Raw genomic sequence first — 23,162 nt, 5'->3', positions numbered from 1 at the left:
GAGCCGCAAATCCACTTCTGCTTGTGCCTGGCCCTCCTTCTCCCCTGGCTGGGATTGAGCAGACATCCTTCCTGGGAGCCCAGACCACTGTCTCTCAGGTCCCCTAGGAGAGCTGTGCCCGTGCAGGTTCTCCAGTTGGTCCAGTAGTAAGTGCAGGCTGGCCTGGCCCTGCCCTGCTGTTCAGTTGCTCAGAATCTCAGAACCACAATTATGAATCAGGTCTTTACAAGCTACACCCGCAGCAGCCATGGAGCCAGGAAGTGAGGCAGCCGTATCTGCAGGAGCTGGAATGGGCACTCCTCTCCCTTGACCCCCAAAGAAACTGAGGCCTAAATTGGTAGGAAATACCTAAAATAGGCTGAGTAACATGAAAGAATTTAAACCTTCAGAGGTAGGAGTCCTGGGGAAACAAACCTCACAGACCTTGCCCACTACCACCTGCCAGGTGAGCTATAGAAGACCCCCCGAGGACAGCCTCTTATTCTAGCACAGCCTGGAAAATACCAAAAAGTGTGACTGCCTCCCTGTTCTCCCCTGGCCCGCACTACCTGGGTCTCTCAGAGTTCTGTTCACTCAAAGATTCAGATTTCTTCATTAATCCAACAAAACTTGGTTAGTGTCTGCTACGTGCCATGCCTGACCTAGGGACGCGGATGTTGTAGGAGCTGCCCCAATGGCCCCAGACCCCCGGTGCTCCCTGGGCCTCTATCTCAGGGGACTGGGCCGGGAGTGGTCCCCTGGTGGAGCAGGCCTTGGACAGCCCACCTCCTCATGTGGACCTGATTTACCCAGAGCAGTTAGCCACAGTCAGTGACTGATGGATAGGTCGATTATTTAAATGGAGACCATTGAAGGAGCCAAGGACCTCAGCCCAGCTACACAGCTCACCCTCTGGGTGACTTTGACGACAACTCCTTTGAAGCTCAGTTTCCTCGTCTATAGAGCCAATACGCCTGTCTCCTGTGACAGTCATAAAGTATTAACGAGATGGCTTGTGGAACTAAATGCATGGCATCCAGAAGGTTAAGGTCAAATGCAATATCACTAAAGCCAGGCATTCCAGCCACCTCACCTCACCTCCAGGCCATCAGAGAGACCGTGTGGCCGGAAGCCTAAAACTTTACGGGGCGGGGGGAAGGGTGTCAGGCAGTGCCCTTTGCCACCCCACTTGTAGTCCTGTGTCGGGAGGGGAGAGGTGAAGAGGCCGACCACAGGAGCCATCATTAGAACAAGAATCATGCAGCCAGCACAGCCGAGATGCACATAATTAGAAATTAGAAAAAGGTCAGATCACGTCATTATCAGCTCAATCAGCTGCCGAGTGCCACAGCCAGTTAATTTGGCATCTGTATTTTTTACAACCCCACACACGTAGCCCAACGGCCTGTAACTCTTTATCCGGACAGATATACTGCGCAGTGGAGCAGGGACATAAAATGAGACCCCAAGCAAATGAGCTGAGATAATTGAGAGATTTATTTTTTATATATATGTGTGTCAGGGCGGCTTTCCTTTGCCCTTGAATGTTGACTTTCACAGATGGGATTGTCAGGAGGACACTAGGGTCCCCCGAACTCTGTCCCACGCTGGGCGCTCGGGTCCTGCCTCCTCCCCAGCTCCCCCAGGCCCACCACGGGCACTCGGGTCCTCCCCCTCCAGCTGGTCCCCTCCTCTCGTCCAAGCAAATCTCTGTGTCTACCTGGCCCACTCCACGGTCTCTCAAATGAGTTCCCATGGGCACTGCTTACTAAGCTCTGCCAGAGCTGCTCAGAGACCAGAGAAGTTCCCAGAGTATACGTTTCTGAGGGAACCTCGCTTCCCGGTTAGCCAGCTGCCGGAAAAGAAACTTAGAATCACAAAACGCTGGCGGGGAAACCACAAGCGTGGAAAGCAGCACGCCCATTTTATAGATGGGGACACTGGAGTCTGGAGAAGGGCAGTGACTTGTCAGCATGCGGGTCTGCTGGCTCCTTGCACGCCATCGCCCACCTCTCTGCTTCCCGGGGGGTAACAGAGGGCCTCATTTATACAGAGTACCACCAGCATCTCTCCCTCTGGTGCCCACGCTCTCTGACCCTCTCCCCCTCCCCATTTCAGTGCCATGCAGGTGGCTTTCCACCCCCATGGTGGCTAAGCTGGAATGCTCCCCCGGGGATACCCTCACTCCCATTCCCACACCCACCCAGCGCTCACCAGGCCTCTGGGACCTGGCCCTCGGATCCCCTGCTTGGGCCCAGCAGCCTCTGACTGGCAGTTGGTTCAGTCTGTAAAATTTGCAAGTTCCCCAAACCCCTTTGAAAGGTAAAAGCTTTTTGTTTTATAAAATCTGATTTACGGGCCCCCAGTGCAGGGCCGAGGTTTTATATATTATGCAAGATTTCAAACCGAAGCTGTAAAACGTACGGTTTCAGTTTCATGCATGGAATTTTTTTATGTGTAACTTTTTTTAACACTTATGGGGCACGTTTTAATGAGACCCTGGTGTGGCTTAAGGGACAGATTATAGCTGCCTGACCGCAAAGCCAGCTCCAAAATGGGGCCCCCCAGGCCCCTGGGCCCACTCTGAAGAAGCAGGGCCAGAGGCCAGAGGCTGTGAATAAGGAGACCAGACAGAGCCCTGGGCCCACCGAGACCGCGGGAGGCCCCCTTCAGAGAGCCATTCCCTTCAGCCTTCCACCCACACTCTCTTCGCCCCGATGGGAGCAGAAAAATCCCACAAGACACCAGAACAGGGAAAGGAAATAATAATCAAAGCCAGTAATAATTAACATTTATAGTGCACTTACTGGGTGCCAGGTGCCGTTCTGAACACTTCACCTGTATTATCTTATTTAATCCTCTTCTCAGACCCACAAGGCACAGATTATTATTATCCCCGTTTTAAGATGAGGAGATTGAGACACGAGGCAAAATCACCAGCTCAAGACCACACAGCACATACGTGGGTCAAATACAGGCGTGGAGCCCGGGCCCACACTCAGCAGTGACGCAGCCCTAGAGCCAGTCTTTTCTTAGTGCTTCCTCTGCACTTGTCTTTAGCTCTTTTCTGGCCTGATCTCATTTCGTCCTCAGTACAACTCTGAGGGGTTGCTGTCGCTATCCTATTTTACAGATGAGGACGCCAAAGTGCAGAGATCACGTGAATTGTCCAGAGCGTCCCAGTAAGTGGAGGACCCCAGACCTAGCCTCCAAAACCCGCTGTTCTCTAGCACCCAGCTCTGCTGTTTAATTCTCACCATAGCCCTATGAGAGGGTTATCATTATACCCATTTTACGGAAGGGGGAATCCAAGACCGAGAACCCTATAGTCAATAAGTTACAGAGCTGGGATTTGCACCAGGTGGGTGTAACTCCTGAAGCCCTCCTCTTGCCCCTGAACCACAGTGCTTCTCCAAACGCTGGGGACGTGGGAAGGGAAGTGCCACATTGTGACTTGAAAGCATTTGACTTGTCCTGCGTGGTGGCCTCCCTAAGCAGTCTTCAGGCTCTGGACTTCACCTTTCTTCCATGTCCCAGGCCTTGTTCCAGTGACCCCACCCTTCCAACTGCTCAGGCCAGGTCCGGCTGGTCTGGTCTGGAAAAATTCCTGAATAGATTTTAGCTTTGGCTGCCCTAGTGACATGCAGGAAACGTCAGAGCACTTCAAGGAATGTGTGTTTCCCAATTTCTTCATCCGTAAATGAGGGAGAATATTCCAGCTTCCCAAATTGCAGAAGAAGGAGAGGGTAAACGGAATCTGCCCTCCAGGGCAAAGCTACCTCCCTCCCTAATTGCTGCCTGGAATCTCACTGGTTACCTAATCTCTGAGCCTTGATCTCTTCATCTCTAGCAGAGTGATAACAATGCCTGTGTGTCCCCATGTTTCTGAGACTCAAATGAGGTAATGGAGAGAGAAGCATTTTGCAAATTGTAAAGTGCTACGTATATAAATGTTTTGAAAGGCAAGGACTTATTACTCTCAGATGAAGAGGCCGCAATCCTACAAGAGAGGCCACTTTTCAGAAAAGTACTTGATGGTGGGGGGGAGGGGCATGTTGGCGTAAAGAATCCACATATAACACACAGCTACTGTGTGCCCAGGACATATGTGTACATGATCTTATTCAGTGTTCACCACAACTCTACAGTGTAAGTATTACCTATCAGCTTACATTTTACAGATGAAGTTAAATGACTTGTCCAAAATACCCAGGCAGGAAATAGTAGATTCAGGATATCATGCCATGCGACTTCCCAGAAAATGAGAGGCCCCGGTCCTGCGGGCTTTCCTGAGACTTGTGGGGCTCGTGTGCTGTGTTATGAGACTGAAATGCAAGGGTGCATCTCGTTTTGCTTTTGTGAAGCCCTCTGCTTAGAAGAAGAGGGCTGTTTTTTTATTTTGAAAGAGAAGGGAGGGAGAGAAGCTGAAAGATGAAGCAAAACTGGGAGAAAAGGAATGAAGGATCCACTCATCACATTTGATGACGATATTAAATTAAATGGAATTGTTATTGCACTAGAAGATTTGGAATAACTTTTTACATGACACTGATCACTTAGGAAAAATAGTTTAATATATCAGAGTTTTATTCTGATTTAGAGGCAAAAACCCAAAATTGCATAAAAATAAGATAGAGGATGATTTACTAAACATAAATATAGAAGAAAAAACTGAGGATGATTCTTCTTCCACTATCTGAAATTGGAACAGCAATAGAAAAGCCAACAGGATATTAGAAATCATTAAAAGAGGTTGCAAAAGTTTATATGCATTTGGTTCCCTGTGGTTTATAAAGCACTTTCACATTACTATCTCTTTTAGCCGTTATCAAATCTTGTGAGACAGGGATGAGGAAAACTGAGGCTCAGAGAAGTCGTGGAATTAGCCCAATGTCACCCAGTTTGTAAACAGTAGGTCTGGACTCAAATCCAAGCTGTCTGATGGTGAATCCCACAGGCTTTGCGCCAGGCCAGGCAGCTGCCCCACATTAATGGCATCGCCCATTTTTTCCTCTAATACTGAATAGGTCCTACATATTCATTGCCTTGGAATACCATTATGATTTACTCTATGTTCTTAAATCTTTAAACCAAGTCTATTACCTCATAAAAAAGTAATCCTTCACCTGTGCTTTATTAGACCAAAATGTAGGTCCACTTTTGGCCACCGTGCACCAAATCTGATTTAAACACATTGCATGCGTATTTCATTTGAGCAAAGCTATTTTGGGTAGATTTTACTTTTTATTTTGTTCTACTTAATTGTATTTTCCGATTCTTTTTACCTAATAAGGATTTATTGGCTATAAACAGATAGGTGCACTTTTCTGTGTGTATGGATGTGTATGTGTGTGTATTCATGAAAAGATTTTAAAATGAATAAATAAAATGTTGATTGAAAATGAAGGATAGTCCAGTAACAGAAAGCTCAGAGAAAGAAGAGAGAAGAAATGAAAGGTAGGAAGGAAGGGAGGGAAAAAGAAGAAAGGTTTAAGGAATTAGGATTATTTTGTCTGGGGGAGACAAAGCTAACTGGGCAACTTGTTTAAGTCAGAGGTCTTGTCCAGTGTTTGGCATATAATGAGACTCAATATTTGTTGAATGTATAACATTAAATTAAGGGAGCTTGTATTGATGGTGCCTACAGAAGGCTTGGTGCCTACAGAAGGCGGAGTCAGCAATTTATATTAAGGCAGGAGAGATTGCAGTAAGTGTTCGGAAGAACTCAGCAGATTGAGAGAACATAGAGATGGTGTGAGGCGATAAGAGAGCCTCAGAAGAGAAGATGCAGCCATGTGTCCGGGAGGGTTTGGACCATCCGGTCACCTAGAGACTGGCCTAGATCATCTCACGTGGTCCCTTCCAGGACCATCAGAAGTCCCTGTATCGTTCAGGGAATCAGAAAACAGAAGGCACCTGACAGTCCAACCCCCTCTTTTTATGCATGGGGAAGCACAGTGAGGTACTCTGGCTCCTGGGGGCCAGGCCAGAGCAGCCGAATGTGGGAACATTGCCAGGGAGGGTTCTGGAAATCCTAGACTTTAGCTTCCCCAAGGCTGTTTGGTTTTCCTGGACGCCCCTACTTCCTGTCACTAAGCCACTTTCTTCCTAAACCATGCACCCTATCAACTGCCATTTTCTCTGTGTAAATCCTGAGACCCCTAGTTGCCGGTGAATCAACACAGGCAACCTGGCTTCATGTCCCAGCTCTGTCACTTACCGACTGTGTGACGTTAAGCAAGTAAACTTCTACCTCTGGCCTTCATTGCCTTCAACTGTAAAATATGGGCAATAATGGTACCTACTTGCAGAGGTGGTTATGTGGAATAAATCAGGCATGTGATGGGTTTAACACAGTCCCTGAGACGTAGTAAGAATAAGAAATGTTTGGGTATTGTTATCCATCAATCAGTCAATGAGTATTTATTAAACACCATATACTGTCAAGTAGAAAATTTAGGCAAGAGCAAATAATTTATTCAGTGCCCGACTCCATCTTTTGGTCCAAGTAATCTGGACTAAAGTCACTCTTCTCCTCTTTGCCTGGGACGGCACAGTCTCCTTTAGTCTCAGCCCCACGGAGGGGACATCCCCTGAGGACAAGACCCTGTGACTGAGCCCTGCTTGAAAACACACAATTGTTGGTTTCTGTCTTTGAGTGACACTTAGTCTCATTCAGTACTCAGAGCCTTTAATTAGTCAAGCACAATCCCTACCCATCAGACAATCCAAATGCCAACCTGGGGGCTCCTCAGTTGCTCCCCACTTGAAATGCAGATGAAGCTCAGAGCGGGTGTGGCCCTGGCTTCTAGCCACACAGCTCGACACACCTGATAGGATTCTCTGGGAGCGATGCCCATCCTTGTTTTCCTGGGCATCAAAATGCTGGCCAGAAGCTAGGAGGGTGGGATTTTCCTGGGCATCAAAATGCTGGCCAAAAGCTAGGAGGGTGGGATTTTCCTGGGCATCAAACTGCTGGCCAAAAGCTAGGAGGGTGGGATTTTCCTGGGCATCAAAATGCTGGCCAAAAGCTAGGAGGGTGGGATTTTCCTGGGCATCAAAATGCTGGCCAAAAGCTAGGAGGGTGGGATTTTCCTGGGCATCAAAATGCTGGCCAAAAGCTAGGAGGGTGGGATTTTCCTGGGCATCAAAATGCTGGCCAAAAGCTAAGAGGGATGCCTATATATTGCTTATGTCAACATAAAAGGTCTCCAAGGCGAGCCCCACTTTTTTTTTTTTTTTTTTTTTTACTTTGTGTTTTGATAGAACTGTAGATTCACATGCAGTTGTAAGAATTAATACAGAGAAGTCCTGATCCCCTTCTTGCATGACTAGAGTACAATTTGACAACCAGGAAATGACAATGGTATGATCCACCAACCTTATTCAGATTTCACCAGTTTTACATGCAGCCGTGTGTGTGTGTGTGTGTATTTACTTCTGTGCCATTTTATCACGTGTAGATTCATGGAAACACTATGGTAGTCAAGATACAGGGCAGTTCCTCCCTCTCTCCCCCACCACATCCCTTGGCAACCACTAATCTGTTCTCCATCTCTAAAATTTAGTCATTTCAAGAATGTTATATAAATGGCATCATACAGTATGTAACCTTCTGAGACTGGCTTTTTCTTTTCTGCTCAGCATAATTCCCTTTAAATCCATCCAAGTAGTTGAGTGTATCAGTAGTTTGTTCCTTTTTATTGCCTAGTACTATTTCGTGATATGGATGTACCATAGTTTCTTTATCCATTCACCTGTTGACGTGTATTTTGGTTGTTTCCAGTTTTGGGCTATTAGAATAAGGTTGTCTGGAATATTCACATACAGGTTTTGGGTGAGCAGATGTTTTTATTTTTCTGGGATAAATGCCCAAGAGTGCAATTGCTGAGCTGGATGGTATATTCAGTTTCATAAGAAACTGTTCTGCTGTTTTTCAGAGTGGCTGGACCATTTTTCATACCCACCAGCAACATATGAGTGGTCCCGTTTCTAATTCCTTGCCAGCATTTGGTGTTACCTCTATTTTTAATGTTAACTATTCTGATAGGTGTGTAGTGATATCTCATTGTGGTTTTAATTTGCATTTCCCTGATGGCTAATGACATTGAACATCTTTTCATGTGATTATTTACCATGTATATATACTCTTCAGTGAAATGTCTGATGTTGTCTTTTGCCCAAGTTCTAATTGGATTGCTTGTTATTTCACTGGCTAGTTTTGAGAGCTCTTTATATATTCTAGACATACGTCCTTTGTCAGATATGTGGTTTGCAGATATTTTCTCCCAGTCTGTAGTTTATCTTTTCATCTTCTTCACAGGGTCTTTTGAAGAGCAAACATTTTACATTTTGATGAGGTCCAATTCATCAAGTTTTCCTTTTCTGGGTCATGTTTTTGGTGTCAAGTCTAAGACCTCTTTGCCTAGCCCTAGGTCCTGATGATTTTCTCCTGGGTTTTTTTTTTTTTTTTTCTAAAAATTTTATAGTTGTATGTCTTACATTTCAGTCTTTGATCCATTTGAGTTAATTTTTGTATAAGACGTGAGATTTAAATCAAGGTTCACTGTTTTGCTTGTGGATATCCAATTGCTCCAACACCTTTTTTGAAAAGCAATTTGGCCATATTTATCATGAGCCAAAAGTATGTCCATAGCTTTTTTTCTGTCACTTCTGGGACCTTGTCCTAAGGAAATAATGCAGAAACACGAATAAGCTATAAGGTTGGAAGATAAGTCACTGTAACATTTTTTTAAATAAAGTTTAAAAATTGGAATTAACCTAAATGCCCAGCCATAAGGAATTGGCTAAGTGTGGCACACACATGGAATGATATGCAGCAATTTAAAATGTATTTACTCAATAACTTTCACCCATTCAACAAATATTTACTCAGTATCCACTTGTGTTAGTAACAAGGATAATGGGGTGAGCAAATTAGCCACCACCCCTCTCTTCTAGAAGCTTGCAGTCTAGAAGGGAGAATAGAGGAAACATTCCTGCCACTTAGAAAAATACATTTGGTAAACTAAGGGGAAAAACAGGAAGGAAAATTGTACATACAAGGTGATTGAATCTATGTTGAAATACATGCATGCGAAAAAGAACAAAAAAATCGTCATTCGTTTTAGGGTGATTAGATCAAGGGCAGTCTTTTTCATCCTCTGTTTTCCATACCTTCCATAGCACCTTCTTTTTATAATAATAACAATGATAAAGGGAAAAGCCTCGACTGAGAAATAGCTTCTTGCCTTGAAAAGGTTAGGAACGTCCACTTGAAGAGGCGGCAGACACACGTACCAAAGGGTACGGAAAAGGCCACCACACCCAGCTAAGTCATGCTGGATGATGCGGTCAGTCAACATGTATTGATGGGGTGTCTGCTAGGTGACTGGCATCACATGAGGTACTCAGAATACGTGTTTAAGAATAGCCAGTCCCTGACCTCTTGGGGCTCTTGCAAAGAGCTCTGATCTCGGTCTTCCTCGTGCCTGTTCAAGGCCTCACACTTTGCAGCTCACGCCTTCCCTCAGATGCTCCTCTCCACAAAACTGTACAGTTGTCAGGGAGCGCGTAATGGTCCCCATTTGTCAGACAATGAGGCGCGGAGAGCTTAAGCACTTGGCCAAGGCCACACAGACTGTAAATGGCAGGCAGGGGGCTTGAGACCTGGCCTTCTAACCTCTAAGGACAGTGCTGTTCTCAGAATACCACACCTGCCTCAAGAACAGCTGTAATAACAGTGAACTCAAAGCAAGGAAACAGTCGGCAGCTACCCACAAGGAGAATTTAAATCCTGCGGTGGAAAGCGTATGTCCCTAGGGCGAGCATGGGCTCCTCTCTGTCCGTGTGCTTGGGACTTGGGGGGGGGGGGGTGCGGTCAAGGCAGTGAGGGGACTGGGATCCAGACACCTGGGCTCACCTCTCCTCCCCCTCCACAGATGGTGAAGGCAATCCAGGTCCTGAGAATCCACCTGCTGGAGCTGGAGAAAGTCAATGAACTCTGCAAGGACTTTTGTAACCGTTACATCACCTGCCTCAAAACCAAGATGCACAGTGATAACCTGCTCAGGAATGACCTCGGGGGGCCCTACTCCCCCAACCAGCCCTCCATAAACCTTCACTCACAGGTAACACACAGGGCTGGCTCCCGTCTCCTAGCCAGGCTCCTAAGCGAGGTGTCAGAACGTCTGAAGGTCCCGTGGAGACCTAGGAAAATGGTTTAGACTCACTGTATCCTTTCACCATGAGGTGAGAGGATCCTCTGATCCACTCCTCCTGCTCTTTTCAGGCAGCTCAGTCCCTTTTTCACCCAGAGCTCAGCATGCCAGGGCATCAGTATTCCCTAGAAGATGACCAGATCTGAGAGGGACAATGTCCAAAGTGATTCCTGGCTTCCTGGTCCAAGATATCCCCCAAAATGAGCACGAGAGTTAAGGAGATGGAGAGCTTTGCAGGAGAATGAGGCGGGGACGGAACTGGGAGTGGACCCAGACATCCCAGCCTCACAGGCTTCTCAACGGGGGCTGTGGCTTGATGAGCTCTCTGTGTTTTGGGAAGGAGAGTGTGGGGAAAGTGGGCCTTCCCTGAATCCTGCCCACCTAATAGGAGACAACAGCTTCCCACGGGACAGCTTTTCCCCGATCGTTCTCTAGTTGCTCACTCTGCCCTGGCACATCTGTCTCCCTGTGGTCCAGGGCCACTGTGTAAGTCACCTAAAGTCACCCCTCACAAGATTCACCTGCCACCTTCATCCTGGGAACTGGGAACTGTGGAAATGGCAGAGAATGGGCTCTCTCTCCAGGACAGAATATTTTCCCAAAACCTATAAACTAAGAAAGCTTCCTGGTGATACCTTCCCAACTCACTGGTGTCTATGTAAGCCCTAGACTCACCACTTTCTTCTTCTCCCACTGAGCTCTTGAGTCCAGGACAGACACATGGAGGGTCCCCCAGGAGGTTTGCACTAGCCTCTGCCCACAAGACAATCAGGCTTGGGGATACCGGTAAACTTTCTAAGAATGCTTGGTGAGAGGTGCTGGGAAGAATGCCAAAGAAAGATGGTGCCATTTTTGTCCTTAAGTTTTAAGGATCGATACGTATAATCTATCTCTCTAGGTTGGTGGAGGCAGGGGAAAGGACATGGTGACCCCTAGAAGGCCAGCCATGCCTTGTACATCTTGATAGCAGGAATCGCATCGAACCCACCCCAGTGGGGTCTCTGTGGGACTCGATAGTGAGTACTGTATGGGACACGAAGCCGGAAGTTTATTTCCTCTTCCCATTGCTTGAAATCACCAAATCACTTTATTGCAGATCTAAACTCAGCTGCCCAGGCTTCTGCTTGCTAATATTCTCTTGAAATAGACTCATTCCTTCAGAGTCTTATTGTACTTTCCCTTACGATCAAAATTAGCAAGAAACTTGCATAAAAGAGGACAATAATTGCTCAACGAGCATCTCGTTTGTAATTTATTAGTTTCTATTATTGTGGGTTACCATGGCGATGATGCCGCAGCCCCGGTGATGGGAGAGATGCAAGATAGGAGCCAAGGAGGCTGTGAGGCCTCACCAAATGGAGATGCACGTTGTTATCAGTAATTTTCATGAAAATAATAAGTGAGGAGTTAATGAGATGGAAAGCCATCCTGTGGCTATTGTGAATTTGTTTTAAGTGTTGATCTAATTAGAATGCATCGGTCAGGAAAAGTAATGAGGATTTAGTGCCTCACAGAGATGTGAGGATCATATCAGAAAATTAGCACAAGTCTTTGGAAATAATCAGGTCCTTGGAGAGGCACTGGGTTTCCCCTCCTGGGCCCTCCAACCCCAGCTCGAGCTCTGGCATTGGGGGTGTACCAGGGCAGTGGGAGAAGAAAGGAGGGCCAGAGGGCTTTGCAGCCACAGTGACCCCCTCAGGCTTGGGGTCCCCGGGCCGACAACTTCGTGTGCAGAAAGCAGGGTCACCGGAGACGCGGGTTAGCAGAGAAGGATAACGTGGGCTCTGGGTGAGCCGGGCCTCGGAGATGCTATCTGCAAAAATCAGTCCTCCTGGGGAATCCCTGCATTCAGTGCCTCTGAGCTTAGAGGAGAGAGGAAGGAACTTTGATTCCTATCACCGTAAACATCCCATCTGTGCCTGACAGTGAAGCTGGCCCTGGGGTGACCACTGCAGAAAGGCCTCTGATCCGCTTAGAAAGAGGAACTCAGACAATCAGACACAAACAAAGACACCAAGAAAGAGAGGAGAAGACACTTAGCGAGGTGGTCCCATTTGCTGCTTCTCAGATTTGTCCCTTCATTTCCTCTCACTGGCCCCACCTACTTGTTCAGGCTTCAGTGGGTAAATAAGGTAATTACACACGAGCTGCTGTCATAGCTTCCTAACCTGCTCTTCTGTCTTCTCTGGCTACCTCGCAGCCCTCCTACACAGACACACACACACACACACACACACACACACACACACACAAATTCACATATGCACACCTCTTAACCTTCTGCTGCTAGCTTTATCTTCTAAAGCTCTATTCAAGCCATCCTCCTGCTCGAAAACCCCAATCGCCCCCCAGAGTTTTCACATCCTTTCACTTGACGTTTGATGCCCTCGTAGGTCACTATTTTTCCACGCCTGTGTGTTTGGGTGATGACCGCACACCTCTGCAGGACCAAACCCAGCCTCTTCCCCAAGGGCAATAATAAGGCTGCTCTCTCCATGGGGGCCTCCCTGACACCCCACCCCAAAGCATGGACTTTTCTTTCTCTCAACTAACTCCTGGGCACAGTGGGCCATTTACATGGTAAATATCCCATGTGACTTTACATTTTCCTCTCCTGGTGAATGATAGGCAGCCAGTAAATATCTGTTGAAAGAAGTAATATGATGAGAAAGATAGAGAGAAATCAAGGGAGGCAAGAGGAAGGCAAAGGAGGAAAGGAGAAGTAGGGAGAAAGACAAAGGGAAAGAAAGACAAATATCAATGGTCACGTTTGAGAGGGAGGTACGGAGAGGCTGAAGAACTAGAGGAAAAGAATAACAAAGACAAAGAGACACAGACAGAGGAAGAGGAGAGTGGGGCTGAAGACAGGCAGAGGCAGAAAGGAGTTGGAAAGAGAGATGGCGGCAGTAGTGGGGGGAGGGGGAGGGGGGTGGGGTCAGTGCAGCGTCCCAGGCGTGTGTTGGGGAGAAGGTGAGCAGGATGTGCCCTGCGCTGCCCCGTCCACATCCCCAGGTCAGGCTCCCATCTCTGCCTCGCCAAGGTGGGCGCGGGCTGGCCTGGGCCTTCCCGGGAAGGAGAGACCCTCGGGGTCAAAAGACTCAGTGCAGGAGGCAGGCCTGCCTGGGGTCCGGGCGTGGGAGCCAGCTCGGCAGAGGAGAGAGGAGGAGCGTGGGTGCGTGGGTGTGTGTGTGTGTGTGTGTGTGTGTGTGTCTGTGCACACATTCGTCATGGTTCGACCTTAATCCCCCCCAGCCTGAAATAGCCGCGACGAGCGCCAGCCTGGCCTGGGGAGGGGTGTCTCCCCTCTGGAACTTGATCCTCAGGATCAACATTCCAGCCGCCTGCCAGCTTTGTTGCAAACTGCTGGCTCATGGTTTTGCCTGTGTGCTAATCATTCAGCCTTGTGTTGCAAAGTGGGAGATGTTTTTTTATTCAAATTGGTCCCCCTCTCTCAGATGCCATACTGAGTCCCCATCCAGCTCTGTGAGGTCTGGGCATACTCCCCGCTTGGCCTCCCCTTTCTATGTGTGAGCTTTCTCCTAGGGGGTGGAAGGGGGTTCGGAGCGGGGGTGACTGCTTTCAGCAAGCAGGAAAGCTAAACCGGGGTTTCCAAGGACTTGGGCCACAGCCTGTCCTTTTCCCTCTGGAGGAGGCCACCCTGCCCTGCCTGCACCTACTGACACCCAGGATTCTTACTCGGCAGAACCCAGGCTTCCTGTGGGGGCAGATCCTCAGTGAAGAAGCCCTTCCTTGATGTCACCAAATAAACCATTCCACTGGAGAGACCCTCATGCCCGCCCCCCTCAAGCATTAGTTTGACCTCTCTCCCCGTGGAGATTAAACCTCAGCTCTGTTCCAGTGCAAATCAGGCGGAGCCACAGTTCTCATTCATTTGCCGAGCATTTAGGGGAAGCATACATTTACTGTATGCACCGTGCTAGGTCCTGGGAGAACACAGGGAATTGTCCGTGATGAGTGCCCAATCTCAGTGAGAGGGAGCTGGAGTCACACCCAAGGATCTAGATAAATTATGTGAGCACAGAGTGCCCGGGGGCAAGGGGACCCTGAGGAAGGGCAGGAAGGCAGCCGCTGGAAGGGGTCTGGATTGAGCAAAGCATGTGTATGGCCTGAGGTTGCCCAGTCACCACTCAGCATACTTCTTCCTCCCCGGGGAAAGCCCAGGCCCCAGCCTGCACGCCCTCATGGCCAGGATCTGTTCCTGCCCAGAGACAGGAAGAGCAAACCTCTGTAAGGATCAGATAGATAGGCCAGCAGGAGGACTTTCAAATCCTATTGCGATTGGAGAAGCTGTAGATTCACTGGCCCTGGGAGGACTTTCTAGAGGAGGGGGCAATTCAGGCAAGCTTGGGGGAGTGGAGGGCGGTTAGCAGACTACCTGGGAGCTCTCAGTGTGAATGTTCCCAGGGTAGAGAGAAGTCTGGAGAAGGTAAGGAACAGAGAGAGCCTTTCACAGTCCCTGCAGAGAAGGGGCCGGGGTATGGGGGGGAACATCAGTCACTCATGCCACGTGCATCTGTTCAAGCACCTGCTGAGCTTGCTGGGTTCCAAGGGCATGAAAACCACTGCGACACAATCTCTAACTGCGAACGTAATGATGGAACATCTTGCAGCCAAATTTGTGGGAGGTTATGCTTTGAGTCTGATCACCACAGCCAATTGCCAAAGACTTTAAAGGCAGTGGAGAATGTAGGCAACGGGGTAAGGATTGGAGACGCGTTGGAGACAAATGAACCGACTCGCCACCTCTTGAGCTGCTCAAGGAAGAACTGGCAGAGAAAGGGGAGAACGTCCACGTTTATTGAGCTCCCTGGTCCCAAGCACTCTGGGTACCAGGTGCTTGACATAGATTATCTTGCTTATGCCTCACAACCAGCCCGCAAGGTGCACATTATTTTCTCCATTTTACACCCAAGGAAAGGGAAACTCAGAGTAGTGAAGTCGCTGGCTCAAGGTCACACACCTAATAAGCAGCAGAGTCAGGGATGAGTCTATTTTCATTTACTAGATCCTTTTACTTTTTCTGTGACACGTAGGAAGGAGAACCAAGGGTCCTGGGCCCTGGGTGGGGAAGCATGACCCTACCTAGCTGTAGATCAGGGATTCAGAGACCAGCGAGTAAGAAACCAATTGCTGGGAAGCAAGAATTTGGACTCGCTAATAGATTGAAAGTAGGGAAGGGAGAGGCCACAGAGTAAGCACAGTTCTGAGATTCTGGGCTCAGCCGACCAGATGTAACTCTGCAGCTGTGCTACTCTCCAGAAAAATAGGAAGGGCGCTAATCAGTACATCCTCACCTGGGGAAGGGGAAACTTACCCACTGACCCACAGAGTTTGCATTTTCAACATTAGCTGGAGGCCAAGGGGGTGGGAAGCCAGCACCTCAGCCCAGCCCCTGGAAGCTCTGCCCCGTGGTGGCCGAGCTGGGGGTGGTGACCCACCCTGCAAGGTCGCTGCTGAGATGAAAAGGGGACACCCCCAGACCCAAGTGACAGGAAGCTGAGTTCCGGGAGTTCCACTGCCTTCCTCCTTTATGGGTGTTAAGGCTGTCCCTTCTGGGTTCCTAGCCCCCCGGCCTCCGCTCAGGGGCCAGGACCCCAAGAGGGCGGCCCTGCCAGGCTCAGAAACCTGAGCGGCTCCCTCTTTCTGAGGGAATGTTCCTTAAGAGCAGCAGCTGCTGCCGTTCCCTTGAGACGAAAGCTCCCAACTGGAGTGGAACAGGAACAGGATTAGGTGGCTTGTTTACATGTGATTGGCTTCCCGGGTTTGGGAACCCAGCTTTTCCCAGCCTGAGACAGCACGCTGGCTCTGCCAGAACTGGAGGGATGCGGCCAAGAACACGGTGTCTGGGGACAGCGGCAACGTCCCTGCCCCCCGAAGGCACACGCTCACCCCGTTCCAGGCTGAAGCCCACTCAGGCCACCCATCTGCTGAGCGTCTATCGTGCACCCAACGCTGTGCTAGGCAGTTTGGGGGAATTCAAAGAAAGACCCCTCTTTCCCTCAAAAACCCTGCAACCAAGCAGGGGGAGGTGACATGCGCATGAGCGAGAACCCTTGTGCTGCCTGCCCGGCATTATCAGGCTGACAGGAAGCATTAAAGGAGTCAGGAGGGTGGGCCGAGGGCTTGCCCGGGTGGGTCAAGACAAGCTCTCCAGCAGACCAGCTCCCCACCCCCAGTCTAGGCAAATTAGCAACAAACCCGCCCTCCTGGGAGGCTTGGGAGGCTTTGGGGAGGATGGTCTGGGCTGGTGGATCAGCAGAGACCCCTAGTGGCCTGGGGGTGGATGGCAGACAGCCGGGGCGCCCGCTCCCGCTGCCCCCCACTCCCTCCGCCCACTCACAGTACATCCCAGGGAATGGCGTTGGTTTTTCTAAAATCCCCAACTGGAAGGGCCTTCGCAAGGGCATCCAGTTCACTCCCCTGTCTCACAGGCATCCTAGTACAATAAAAATTACAGCTATTTCAAAATAACTTAAAGGAAAACTTTTCTAATCAGTCCTTTCCTTCACTCCTTCATTTCTTCTTACCATCGTGGTTTCTTCCAGGAGTTTCTTCCTTGAGTGGAAATTAAGTCTTCCCATGCAGCATAAGCCCTTTCGCTGTTAACAGTGAAGAAAGATGGCTCGAGGGGCTGACACAGCTCCACCTGGGCTGACATCAGACCATCGTGTCAGAGTTCACAGTCATTGCCAGTTCATTTGTTCCCCGCCGTCTCCACCCTCCGCTTCCAAAAGTAATTGCAGAGCCTTTCACTTTTTCTTAGTAAGGGCTTGCTTTTGAACAAGTCATCTTTCTTTGTTCCAAAAATGAAATGTGGAGTAAAACTCACCCAGTGACCACTGTGGTTCAGAAAGAATGACTGATGGCCCCAGGAAGCCAGGGCCTGGAAGCTGGCCCACGGGTGGCGTCCAGGAGTGCAAGCTCTCAGGCGTCCTAAAGCTGCTCCCCTACCTCTCTCTGCCCCTCCCGAGAGGCTCTTGGCCTCTCTGTGTCTCTGGGAAACAGCACACAAGGAGCAGGAGGGGGATGAGGTCTGTGGAGCCCAGCTCGTTGATTTCCATCTGACTTCCTGGTCACCTGGTCCATGCCCTACTAGAAACTCTAAGTTTTCAGCTTTTTGGCCCATTTCCTACTAGAAAGTAAGAGACTGCATGCTCCCCAGCCCGATGGAACGGCTCCACCAGAGGAGCCGGGAAAGTGCCCATGATTCGCAGCCTTCTGGCAGTTTCCAGAGGATTGCAGACACCACTGTCATGCTCCTGATCATGGCAAAGAATTCCTGGGCTGGATAACCAGCTTTCAGCCCCTGGTTCCTGGACAACTCAAGCAGGCATGTGAGTCTCTGGATGTTGAAATGTCACTGAAACTACCAAATGTGCTTCTAGGCTCTTCATGAGGCCAAGGATCCTGGCAGGAAACAGCTCTGTGTGGGTCTAGACAGAGCACCATCTACCTGGTTTGGAGTCTGTTGAGACCCAGGAGGAAGCTGTCGAGAAGATAATAACACTGTGTGCTTAGCCAACATCTTCTCCCCAGGGGGCTCCCACTGCCGCTGTAGAAGCTCCTTCCTCAGAAAAGACCGGTACACGGTCTCCAGAGACGCAGCCCCATTGTCTCCATAGAGACAAGGTTCTAGTGGGCTGGAGACTAAGGCGTGACCAGAAATAGTTGCAAAGTCAAGTCACGGAGCTTGTCTGGGACAGAGACCGCAGCTTCGACTTCTGGGGCTTGGCCTTGCTCCAGGAACACCGAAGGCAGGGAGGCAGGAACGAAGGGGCATGTGTCAAGGCGTGACCACCACTGCTAGGCATGCAGCCCCGGATGAACCTCTGCTGTTGCTAAGTAAGGAACCCAAGAGGCCCTACGTGTCTAGGACAGGCTTTAAACCCTTGTTGTGCCATTCCCTAGTGGCGTGACTTTAGCCAAAGGAAGTGGGAAATGATTTATTGGGTGCCTAAATGTGCCAGGCACTGTGCTAACCTCGGAGCCTGGCTGTCTGACTCCAAAGTTCATCTCTCCATGGGAGCATCGGTGCCACACTTGGAGCCGGAAGACCTGGGTTCGAGGCAGAGCTATGTGACTCAAGAAGGTCGCTTCCATTCTCTGGACCTCAATTCCTCTTCAGGCAAATAGAATAATCTCTCCTCTGCTGACCCCATAGGTAGTGGTGAGATTAAAATGAAATAGCACGGTGAAAGAATGCTCTCTCATATTCAGTGTGTATGATAAATAGGTAGTTTTCAGACCCATCTGATCTTTGGGACCATGCGAGGGAGGTTTTTAAGAAACACAGATTGCTGATGGTCTAATTCAATGGTCCTCGGAATCTGTGTCTTAAAAAACACCCCAGTGGGGACTTCCCTGGTATTCCAGTGGTAAAGAATCCGCTTTACAATGCAGGGGACACGGGTTCGATCCCTGGCCAGGGAACTAAGATCCCACGTGCCTCGGGGCAACTAAGCCCGTACGCCATAAGTATTGAGCTCGCGCGCCTCAGCTAGAGAGCCCACACGCCACAAACTACAGAGCCCACACGCCCTGGAGCCCGCACTCCACAACTAGAGAGAAGCCACCACAGCGAAGAGCTCGCGCGCTGCAACGAGAGATCCCGCATGCCGCAACTAAGACCCGATGTAGCCAATAATAAATGAAAACAGAAGAAAAGAAAACAAAAAAACACCCCAGTTCTCAGGCAAGTTTGTGAAACAGCTCATATTTACAAATGTAAGAAATGAATATCATTTCCCCAGACCTCAGGGATGCCAAGATTTTGCTTCCTCTCTTTGTCCCAGCTGAGATGGGGCCAGCCCAGGCCCTGCCCACGGTCTCTACCCATGAAGTTCTCCGTCCCATTCCTTTACTAATGTAACTTGGCCTCTTAGCACCTCCCAGCAAAGACCCAGAGTAGGAGGAGAGGGCAGGAAAGAGAAGGGTCTGAGCCAATGCATAAATTGCCTTTAGTTACCCAAACTGGGGAAGCTGGCATGGAGGCTAGCCAAGCCACAAGTCTGAGAACCAGCCAGAGTTTGAATAAGCCGGTGAAGTATCCAGGTGATAGCTCACTCTTTTGCCTCTGGCTAGTAAAAATGTGTTGGTTGAATCCCAAGACATACATCTTATATTTATTTGACTGGCTTTGCTTGTGTTTTTCTAACCTTGCTGGATATTTTTTCCGAGGGGCAGGGGGTGGGGTTGGGAGAGAAAGTCTGGGACAACTTTTTACGTTTGAAATTCCCAAATAGCCTTATTCAATGATGAGCACTGTGGCATGGGTGATTCCAAACCAGAGATTATTAAAAAGTCACTGCCATTAGTTTTAGGGTGAGTGGCATGGAGTGGATTCCCCCCGCCCCCCATTAAATTTACCTTCCACGTTTGCCTCAGCCTCACGTCATCTCAGTATTGCTTTATACCCTGGGAGAATGTTTGGCTGGGAGGTTGGGACGAGGGGAGCTCAGGCTTGGAGCAGACTCAGAGCTGAAGAGTCAGGCTTCGAGGATTCCTGGGTGTTAGCACCGAGCCAGACACATCTTATAAGTGAGGAGACTGAGGCGTGAGGTGCTAATTCCCAATCCACCTTCATTCCTTGGGTGCCCACGCTGTCTCTGTACTTTCAGGTTTGGGCTGTTTTTATCTGCTCACTTGCCTTCAACAGCTGTTGAACCGCTGTGATTCCAGGAGCACCTTGCAGCCTAGTTCTTGGCACGGGGTGTGGGGCCAGTGTTTGTGGAGGAAGGAGGGCTGGGTTCTAGCCCTGTTGCTGCTACGCAGCTGGGGGACCGTGGGCAAGTCGCTTGGACGTCTAAGCCTCAGTTCCTTATCTGTACCTCAGGGAGCTGAAATACTCAGATTTTAAGGGCCCTTCCAGCTTCTAGGCTTCTGCAGGTCAGACTCAGCGTTACCCTGGAGCTGTACAAATGAGAAGGCCAAGAGTTCTGCTCAAAGAATAAACCTCGCTGGTGGGGAGGCCCTCACCGATCCCAGAAAGGAAAAGTCGAGGCAGGAGCCGCTCCCTCCCTTCCCCAAGGTCACAGCCGTAGAGGTGAGCCAAGTATGGGAGCGAGGCCTCCTCCCGCCCCACGCCCGCCCCCCCCAGGAGCCAGATGGGAGGCCCGGGCGTGGAGGAGGGGGAGCCAGACTCCTGCCCCGCTGCTGCTTATTTATAGCCCGTGCTCCTCCAGCCCTGGGCCGGACAGTACAGGAGGGTAGAAAAGGCAGCTCGGAGGAGATGCCAAGGGGGCTTAAGCAGCTGAATCGAATGAGACAATGAGACGTATAAGTCAGTACCGACTGCCTCTTCCTGTGAGAGGCTTGGCCAGCTTCCCGGGTGCCAGGGTCTGGGAGGTGACGCGCCCTGGCTATCCCCTGGCCTTTGATGCCTCTCCTTTGTCTGTCGCTCCCTGTGTGCAGTCACTGGCTCCAGGTTTCCTCCAAGTGCACGTTTCTCCTCACTCCACACTCTAGACCTTCCTGCAACCTGAAGGCCCAAGCTCCTCCTGGTCCTAAAACCAAAGCTAGGAAGCCAGGGGCCTCCTTTTCCCCCTATTTCCTTGGCCGTTTTCCTGCCTAATTCCTTACAGCTGGCCTTTTGGGCAGGTTACCCGGTTCAAGCCCTGTTTTTACACGTGGACCTGTGGTCGGGGGCACCGGAGGGTGGGCGCTAAGCGACCCTGGTGGGTCTCCTCAGGCTCCCTCCTCTACACCTCATTCGCGCCTGCCTTGCCGTCTCCAAATGAAGCCTGGAGACCCCGACCTCTCGCACCCAATTCCTTCCTCACAAACCCTCCCGAGCAGAGCAGAGCGCCCGGCCGCCGAGCAGGGAGGCCTTGCTGCCCTTCTCGGAGACCCACGGCCGAGCCTCCCTCCTGGCCCTCTACATCAAGTCTAAGCGGTATTAGCCCAGCTCTTAGATGGCAATGATGAGGGTACCGGGGGGGGGAAATGGTTTTCTTAGCTGCTTTGGATTGTCTGGGGGAAACGGGCAGGCAGTGACAGTGTGGGGCGGAGGGGACCCCCGTGGTGGGCTCTGTGTTGGGGGCCGGAGGGAGAGGAAGCAGCCGATGAAATGTGCCCGAGGCTGGCTGAGGGGAGGCTCATGTGAGATTCCTGGAAGACGGGTTATGAAGAGGCCAGGAGGCTATTTTTTATTATTATTTAGCAAATATTTTAGTAGCCGTGATGTGTCAGGCCCTAAACTACGTGCTAAGGATACAAAGAGGATATGTTGGAGGCCACTGTGTGTGGATCTTGGTGTAATAAGTGCTGTGCTACAGGTACTGGGAAGCGAGGCCCTGGAGTGGGGGTGGGGCATCTGGAGACAACTGAGCCTGAGCAGGTGAAGCCTGGTACTCAGGCCTGGCCTCGGGTTGGAATCACCTGGGGAGCTTTCAACACCCGCCCCCGCCCCCCCACCAAAAGCCCTGGCCACACCCCTGACCAATTAAATTAGAATCGCCGGGGATGGAACCTAGTTACCAATACTGGAACTTGCCAAGTGAAGCCAAGGTGGGGACCACTGGTTTATGGGATAATTTATGTCTCAAGTTTGCAGGGGAATGGAATGGCTAAATGCATGACTATTGTTGGTTGGTTTTTTTTCAGATTGAGCCTGCTTATTCACACTTTCTAGGGAGCCATGAGAATTGCTTCCTGGATTTGGGTCTGGGAGGAGCAGGAAAAGGGAGGAGGGAAGGCAGGAAGGGGGAGGGGAGAGGAGAAATTTGGGGCTGTGGCATCTAAGCTCTTAGTGGCATTGTCACAAACCACGCCTCCCTTACTGCCAGGACCTCCTGCAGAATTCCCCCAGTTCCATGTCTGGAGTCTCCAATAACCCCCAGGGGATTGTGGTCCCAGCCTCAGCGCTCCAGCAGGGCAACATCGCCATGACAACTGTCAACTCACAAGTGGTGTCAGGTCTGTGCAGCGGATTGTGGGGAACACCCCTGGGAGGAGGCCGGGTGGCCCTGAGGGAATTCCAGGGTTGGGGGGCAGGGCACTGAACAAAACGTCCTAGGAAATGGGAGAGGTGCCCCCTGCCGAGGGAGGGGCTTCCAGCTGAGTTTCTTGACTAAAGTGTTCTGTAAGCTTATAGATGGTTAGCAAGACCTGATGGTGGTGGTTTGGAACAAATTCGGGTCAAAGTCTCATAAGCCCGTCAGAGACCCTTCCGCCAAACACACAGACAGACTCTATTCTCTGGACCCCATCCCCATCCCACCCCTCCTCCACAGGGGCTGAATGCCTCCAGAGTAGAGGGTGTTTACACGTGAGTGCCAAGGCCATTGGGAACCCTGCTTGCCCTCACTCCTACCCACCCGTATGACAGGGGACTCCAAAAGTGGTTGTCTCCTCAGGTGGAGCCTTATACCAGCCGGTTACCATGGTAACCTCTCAGGGTCAGGTGGTCACCCAAGCAATCCCCCAGGGAGCCATCCAGATCCAGAACACACAGGTGAGTGTGTGTGTACAGTGTAGGTGTGTGCACATGTGCATGGGTTTGGGGGAGGGCAACTGTACGCTTTACTGCCTGCTAGGCACTTTACACCAGTAACTTCTTACATCCTCATTATTCCTCTAAGGGGTATCATTACCCCCACTTGACAGAAAAGAAGGTGGGTGTTGGAAAGGTTTTATCAACTGGGATTTTGCTGCCTCTCGGGGTTACATCGAGGGATCCTGCACTTCCTATTCCTGGTCTACACTCCGAGCCACTCTGTAGCTCAGTGGGGTAGAGCGTACACAAGGGGGCCAGGGTGGGAGTGAGAAGATCTGAAGTCAGAGGCCCGAGATCTGACATTAACTCTGCCATCTCGGATAAGTCACCTAACCTCTCTGAGCCTCTGAGCTTTTATCCATAGATGAGGGATTAACACCAGCTGCACACAGCCCCAGCAGCCTACAGAGCTGATGTGAGGGCTGACCACGGTAATGGATAGGAAAGCG

General features: G+C 50.2%; 1 protein-coding gene and 1 long non-coding RNA gene across 5 annotated transcripts in view; one reads left to right on the top strand and one right to left on the bottom strand.

The window, feature by feature from the left end:
* PKNOX2 (PBX/knotted 1 homeobox 2) overlaps nucleotides 1-23,162 on the top strand; it is a 258,230-nt gene that overhangs the window by 215,871 nt on the left and 19,197 nt on the right. For both annotated transcript variants that reach the window (XM_068555350.1, XM_068555349.1), the window contains 3 exons: nucleotides 9,921-10,109; nucleotides 22,004-22,133; nucleotides 22,574-22,671. In XM_068555350.1, coding sequence (XP_068411451.1) covers nucleotides 9,921-10,109; nucleotides 22,004-22,133; nucleotides 22,574-22,671 — 417 coding nt within the window. The remainder of the gene's footprint in view (nucleotides 1-9,920; nucleotides 10,110-22,003; nucleotides 22,134-22,573; nucleotides 22,672-23,162) is intronic.
* LOC137771737 (uncharacterized) lies at nucleotides 6,311-16,988 on the bottom strand. Of its 3 annotated transcripts, none has more exons than XR_011075402.1 (4): nucleotides 16,748-16,988; nucleotides 10,108-10,188; nucleotides 9,902-10,016; nucleotides 6,311-8,665 (listed from the first exon to the last, which is right to left on the bottom strand). It is a non-coding gene; the product is annotated as an uncharacterized lncRNA (long non-coding RNA). The 3 variants fall into 3 exon arrangements; XR_011075403.1 differs by having other exon boundaries at nucleotides 9,902-10,012; XR_011075404.1 differs by lacking the exon at nucleotides 9,902-10,016.

Source organism: Eschrichtius robustus, chromosome 11, assembly GCF_028021215.1.
Source record: "Eschrichtius robustus isolate mEscRob2 chromosome 11, mEscRob2.pri, whole genome shotgun sequence".
NCBI lineage: Eukaryota > Metazoa > Chordata > Mammalia > Artiodactyla > Eschrichtiidae > Eschrichtius > Eschrichtius robustus.
This window is presented reverse-complemented; position numbering and strand designations above follow the sequence as displayed.